Consider the following 7,044-nt stretch of genomic DNA (forward strand, 5'->3'; position numbering starts at 1 on the left):
AGAGGCTACCAAAGGCAGGACTACTGAGGCCCCCACTGGAGGTTCCAGCAGAGCTGGGAAAGCCCAGCCAGGATCAGCAGGTCGGGTCTTCTGAGGCATTGGGGCTGATGAAAGGAATTCCAGAAGGCTTCTGAGACCCCCTGGAGGGGGAGGTTTTGCCTGGGGAGCGGGTGGTGGTGGAGTCAAAGACTTTGCTGGCTCCAGCCACCACCCAACCTCCCAGTCTGGCCACCAACTTCTGGGCTACAAACCTCTCCACAAGCACCTGCTGTGCTGCCCTTCTTGGGCCAAGGCAGACTCACAGTGGCCACCCGACCACAGAGGCCTGCACTCGCCGCTACTACTCCCCCTCCCAGCCAGCAGCATCAGATGCATTGCATCCCAGAAGCACAGGCAAACACACAAGGGCCCGGGGCTGGCATTAGTGAGAGCCATAGGCTGGAACCCATTTGGATGCCATGCTTAGAATCTGAAAGAGAAAACTAGGAACGTTCCAGTATTTAACCCTCTCCCCTCCCAATGATGGACAACCAGTGCCCAAGACCAGGGCTGACAAGTCCTAGGATATGGCCGGCACCTATGGATTTAAACTGGATTTCGAACACTTGCCCCTCCCTGGTGCATCCCCATCAATCAACCAATCAGTAACAGTTACCACAAACTGCCTTGGAAGTCCAACACAGTCACATTTGACTTCAAAAGAGGAAACTTCTCTAAAATGAGGGAACTGGTTAAAAGAGAGTTGAAAGGGGGAATTAAGAGAGTTAAATCCTTGCAAAATGCATGGAGCTTACTCAAAAGCACAATAACAGAAGCTCAACTAAAATGTATTCCACAGGTTAGGAAAGGCAGCACAAAGTATAAGGATATTATAGAGCTGGAAAAAGTGCAGAAAAGGGCAACTAAAATGATTAAGGGGCTGGAGCATCTCCCCTATCAGGGAAGGTTACATCAACTGGGCTTGTTTAGTTTGGAAAAAAGGAGGTTAAGGGGAGACCTGACAGAGGTGTACAAAATTATGCATGGTGTGGAGAATGTGGAGAGGGAGACATATTTCTCCCTCTCTCAAAATACTAGAACCCAATGGGGTCATATCCCATGAAGCTGATTGGTGGGAGATCCAGGACAAATAAAAGGAAGGACTTCTTCACACAGCACATAGTTAAATTATGGAACTCACTACCACTGGATGTAGTGATGGCCACCAATTTGGATGGCTTTAAAAGGGGGTTGGATAAATTCCTGGAGGCAAAGGCTATCAATGGCTACTAGCCCTGATGGTTGTGTGCTATCTCTAGTATTTGCGGCAGTAAGCCTATGTGCACCAGTTGCTGGGGAACATGGGTGGGAGGGTGCTTTTGCACCATGTCCTGCTTGTTCATCCTTGGCCAATGGCTAGTTGGCCACTGTGTGAACAGAGTGCTGAACTAGATGGACCCTTGGTCTGATCCAGCCTCAGGGCACTTATGTCCTTATGTTCTTAAGTCCAAGCAGTCACTAGCATGGTTAACAACCAGTGTCAGAGAAGTGATTGTAGAAAAGAGGGCTTCCTTTTAAAAATGGAAGTTTTGCCCAAGTGAGGAAAATAAAAGACAGCATAAGTTTGCACAAAGGCGATGCAAGCAAACAATAACAGATGCAAAATAAAGCGTTTTGAGGAGCACATTGCTAATAATATCAAGGCCAACAATAAAGTTTTTTTTAATATATCAGAAGCAGGAAACCATAAAGGGAAGCAGTTGGACCATTGGATGACAATGGAGTTAAGGGAGTACTAAAGGAGGATGGAGATTGCAGAGAAGCTGAATGAATTCTTCGCATCGGTGTTCACTGCAGAGGATACAGGACAGATGCCTGTGTCTGAACTGATGTTTTCAGGAAGGGGGTCTGAGGAACTGAAGCAAACAGTGGTGACAAAAGATGAAATTCTCAACCTTATTGACAAATTGAAAGCAAATAAATCACCAGGCCCGGATGACATCCATCCTAGAGTTCTCAAAGAACTCAAATATGAAATTGCAGACCTCCTCACAAAAATATGCAACATGTCCCTAAGCTTGGCCTCTGTACCAGAGGACTGGAAGATGGCCAATGTAACACTATTTTCAAAAAGGGATCCAGGGGGGATCTGGGAAATTACAGGCCAGTTAGCTTGACATCCGTTCCAGGTAAATTGATTGAAAGCATTAAATTAGTAAGCATATAGAAGAGCAAGTCCTGCTGAAAAAGAATCAACACAGCTTCCGCAAAGGCAAGTCCTGTCTCACTAATCTTCTAGAATTCTTTTTTTTTAATCTTCTAGAATTCTTTGAAAGTGTCAACAAACATGTAAACAGGGGTGATCCGGTGGACATTGTTTATTTGGACTTCCAAAAGGCTTTTGATAAAGTCCCTCACCAAACACTCCTGAACAAACTTAGCAGTCATGGAATAAGAGGAGAGGTCCTCTTATGGATCAGTAACTGGGGAGCTGGAATAAATGGTCAATTCTCCTGATGGAAGGAAGTAAATAGTGGGGTCCCACAGGGATCGGTTTTGGGACCAAATCTTTTTAACTTGTTCATAAATGATCTAGAATTAAGAGTGAGCAGTGAAGTGGCCAAGTTTGCCGATGACACCAAATTATTTAAGGTGGTTCAAACACAAAGTGATTGTGAAGAGCTCCAAAGGGATCTCTCCAAGCTGGGAGGGTGGGCATCCAAATGGCAGATGCGGTTCAGTGTAAGCAAGTGGAAGGTGATGCAGCACGTTGGGGCAAAAAAACCCAACTAATTTGAGCTAGCAGTAACTGACCAACAAAGAGATCTTGGGGTTGTGGTGGAAAAGCTCAATGAAAATGTCAGCCCAGTGTGCAGCTGCTGTTATAAAGGCAAACTCCATGTTAGGCATTATAAGAAAAGGAATTAAGAATAAAACTGCTAGTATCATTCTGCCTTTATACAAATCTATGGTGCGACCACACTTAGAATATTGTGTGCAGTTCTGGTCACCACACCTAAAAGAAGATATTGTAGAGCTGGAAAAATTGCAGAAAGGGGCAACTAAACTGATCCAGGGCCTGGAGCATCTCCCCTATGAGGGAAGTTTACAACAGCTGGGATTGTTTAGCTTGGAAAAAAGGAGGCTGAGGGGAGACCTGAGAGAGGTGTACATAATCAGGCATGGTGTAGAGAATGTGGATGGGGAGACATTTATCTCCCCCTATCAAAATACTAAAACCCAAAGGGGTCATATCCCATGAAGACGATTGGTGGGAGATTCAGGTCAGATAAAAGGAAGGACTTTTTTGCACAGCGCGTAGTTAAACTCTGGAACTCACTACCACTGGATGTAGTGATGGCTACCAATTTGGATGGCTTTAAAAGGGGGCTGGATAAATTCCTGGAGAAGAAAGCTATCAATGGCTACTAGTCCTGATGGCTATATGCTCCTTCCAGTATCAGAGGCTGGGGACCATGGGTGGAAGGGTGTTGTTGCACCCGTGTCCTGCTTTGTTGGTCCCTGGTCAACAGCTGCTTGGTCGTTGTGTGAACAGAGTGCTGGACTAGATGGACCCTCGGTCTGATCCAGCATCAGGGCTCCTCTGATGTTCTTAATGCTTTAGTTTAGTTTGGCAAAGGACCAGTGCCGCCCCTGCTCTCCTGCAGGAGAACTCATGGGAGGAGAATGGGAAGGGCTCTTCCTCTGCCCACCCCGCAATGCTCTAGAGCTCTGTTTCCCTCTGAAGGATGTGAGCAAGCAAAACACGCACGCGCGCACATGTGCGTGGTCTCCGCTTTTAAAAAAGGAGTGGGAGAAAGCAGGAGCATTCTCTTCCCATCCCAGTACAGCAGTTAAACTCTTGTTGCCACTAGCTTCCTGATGGCACGGAGGGGGGGGGGAGGAGCTGCCCTCTCTCTGCCAACCCTGCAATGACGGGGTGTCAGCAGACGCCAGCAGAAGCTCTGCCCAGAGTTCCCACTTGCTGCTGCCACCTGCCTCCCCTTTTACCCAAGAAGCTCCCACGCCTCTCTTCTCCAGGCAGCGCACGCCCGGCCCTGATCCTTGGACGGTCCCTCACACGGCTTCCCTTCCATCCCGATCCTGCTAGGTGCACGTGGCCTTCCTGGGCCCCCTCCCTCTTTAAAGCTGTGCTTCATGGGCCTGCCGGTCCCTCCCACTTTGAATTGTATTCCAAAAGCATATCCCCCACCCCCACCCCCAAAACACACACTCTGCACAGGCCACCAAGCAGTACAGGGGGGAAGGGGGTGCCAGAAGTTTGCCAGCCTGCTGGCACAGTGCAGGTGCTTCAGCACTGCCGGCCTCGGGGCAGACTTTCCCAGCAGATCCACGCCCAGGCTGACTGCAAGAACGAGAGATGATGCCACCCCCTCCTTTCTTGCACGTCACCCAGGCTTACACACACACGCAAGCACACACACACAGCCCCGTGGCTTGCTGCTGTGACGGCGGCATTATGAGCAACAGGAGACCCGTGGGAGGGTCGCAGTGTTGAGGGCCAGACAGCTCCAAGGGCAGCGGGATCCCAGGCCGCTGGCTGCCCATCCCAGAGAGCCCCAAGAACCACTGGCCACGCAGACGCAGGTTCGCCATCCAGTGGAAAACTGCCACCCAGGCCCAGCCAATGCTCAGTGCCATGCCAGGAGAAACACGGACTTCTCTCCCCCCCCCCCCCGCCCACCTTCCTGGGGAAGGGCCACGGAACACAAGCCGGAGGCTCCAACCAAGAACACGCAGCACGAAAATGGTGTCCTGAGGCTGCTGTGGACAGCGGTCCTATAACCCAAACCAGACTCTGCACATCTTGGAGAACAGAGTTGACAGGATGCGCAGCTTCCAAGCTATCTAAGCCCCAGCACCTTCTTAAAATAAAATAAAATTTAAAAGCCCCCAGCCATTTGCCGTTGCTCAGTACCCCCCTCATTGCCCTCAGCATGAAGAGGTCTCATCCCCTGCAGCATTGGCTAACCAAGCTGCCAGTGCCTGGGCTCTCTCGCTGAAATGCCCACCAACTGGAAAACGTTGCAGGGGGTACCATGCCGCCTCCCCACCCTGTTTCACGGAGAGACTTTCTGGGGCCCGGAATGAAAGTCAAAGCATGTGCCGTGCACAAGGCTCCAGGAATTAGGGCACACTGCGGCCCTTTCCCAAGGGAGCAGCCACTCCTAACCCCTGACCCACAGCCTTCAAACGACCCTGCCTTAGGGGGTGGCAGCTGCTCCAGGGGTGGCCCCTTCTCCACTGGGCAGGAAGGGCGGGCACAGCCAAAGAGCACCAGAGCCAGGTGGGGGCTATGGCGGGGGCGGCTGCAAGGCCACAGCCCTACCTGGGCATGTGGCAAGCAAGCATCTCCCTTGGCACAGCCCGCACAAGACTGCTCCCCCCCTTCTCCAGGGGTCTCCTGAAAGCGGGGGCCCTCTGCTGCGGAAGCAGGCGGCGGAAGGAAGGCAGGAAGAGCGACATTTGGCAAGGGATCAATCACAGGCTCGCTGCAGAGCCAATAAACCTTCTCTCTCTCCGACTCCCCCCCCCCCACGGCTTCGGGAACTCCATTTTCTGCAGCAGCAGCAGCAGCAGGAAAGAGAGAGATGGATGCACTACACACATGCCCAAGGGAAGGGGGGAGGCGGCTCCCGGATGGCAGGCAGGCTTCGCGTGGCCCTGCGCCCGCATCCTGCCGGCCTCACAGCATCCTGGAAGCTGAGCAGAGGAAGAAGCCAACCTGGGCCGCGGAGGGTCAGGCCGACGCGGCGGCCAGCTTCCCCCGCCTGCCCGCAGCACACAGCCAGAGCCCAGCTCCGCACTGGCCCGGAGTGGATCCTGCACCGTGGGGGAGGGAGCCGGGGGGGGGGGCAGAGAGAAGAGGGGCGCCTGAAGGCGCGGGCCGGGGGGGTGGCTCCCCACCCGGGCGGCAGCAGCGCCTGAGCCGAGCTGCCCCGCGGAGCCCTCCCGCCGCCCGGCCACCCGCCCGCGCGCCCTGCCCGCCTCGCCCGCGCCCCGCGCCGCTCACCCACCCTCGATGGAGATGACGTGCTCGCGGATCTGGCTCTGCAGCGCGAGGTCTTCGACGCGCTCGATGAGGTCGTAGATGGCGTAGATGTTGGGGTGCACCGACTCGAAGCGCCCGATCTCGGCCCGGATGGCCGCCGAGTTGGACAGGCCGAACTGCGGCTGCGGCGCGCCGCCCGGCGACGGGCCCGATGAGCCCCCCGGCGCCGCCAGGCTCTGCCCCTGCTGCCCGGGGCTCTGCCCGGGCCCGCCCTGGAAGTTCATGGCCGGCGGCGACCAGGAGCAGCAGGGCGAGGGCGGCGGCGGCGCGGCAGCGGGAGGCAGAGGCGCGGCAGCGGCGCGGCGCTCGGCTCCTCCGGCGGGGGCGGCGGCGGCGGCAGCGGCGCGGGCGGCTCAGCGGCGGGGGGCGGCGGCGGCTGCCCGGGCGGCGGGCTCTCGCCGCTGCATGGCCAGCAGTTCAGGCTGTGCTCGCGCTCCGCTCCGCTCGGCTCGGCTCGCCTCCGCCTCCTCTCCCGGCCGGCGGCTCGGCCAGCAACAGCAACAGCGGCGGCCCCGCGTCACGCAGCCGCCCCCGCTCCTCCTCCTCCTCCCGCGTCAGCGCCCGGCTGGAGCCGCCCCCGGAGGAAGGGAAGGAGGCAGGCAGAGAGGAAGGGGCTGCTCCGCGCCCGCCCCTCTCGCTCGCTCGCTCGGCCGGACCCGCAGGGGCGGGGGGCGGAGGTCTCTCCAGCGGCGACGCCCCCTCTGGCCGCCCTTGGGCGAGGCGCCGCGCGCTCGCCAAAGCGCCGATGCTCGCCAGCGGAAGGCCGGAGCCAGACCCCGCCAGGCTCCGCCCCGGAGGACCGAAGCAGGGCACGGGCTGCCTCAGGCCCAGATGGGGCCACGCGGGTGTCCCGACGGGAAGCCCGTCCCCTCGTGGGCCCCGGCAGCTCCTCGCCAGAGGCGGCAGCCACAGAGCGCCGGAGGCTCCTCGGCGAAGTGCTCCCCGGGACCCCTCGGAAGCCGTCCAAGCGGGTGGCCGCCCCGTCCCGTGCG

The 7,044-nt window shown here is 56.4% G+C and overlaps 1 protein-coding gene across 2 annotated transcripts in view; it reads right to left on the reverse strand.

Moving 5' to 3' along the window:
- Positions 1–6,276, reverse strand: part of AGAP3 (ArfGAP with GTPase domain, ankyrin repeat and PH domain 3) — a 94,333-nt gene extending 88,057 nt beyond the window's left edge. For both annotated transcript variants that reach the window (XM_063121560.1, XM_063121567.1), the window contains exon 1: positions 6,018–6,276. In XM_063121560.1, the coding sequence (XP_062977630.1) occupies positions 6,018–6,276 (259 nt within the window). The remainder of the gene's footprint in view (positions 1–6,017) is intronic.
- Positions 6,277–7,044: the final 768 nt, after the last annotated feature.

This window comes from Elgaria multicarinata, chromosome 1, assembly GCF_023053635.1.
Source record: "Elgaria multicarinata webbii isolate HBS135686 ecotype San Diego chromosome 1, rElgMul1.1.pri, whole genome shotgun sequence".
NCBI classification, from domain to species: Eukaryota; Metazoa; Chordata; class Lepidosauria; order Squamata; family Anguidae; genus Elgaria; species Elgaria multicarinata.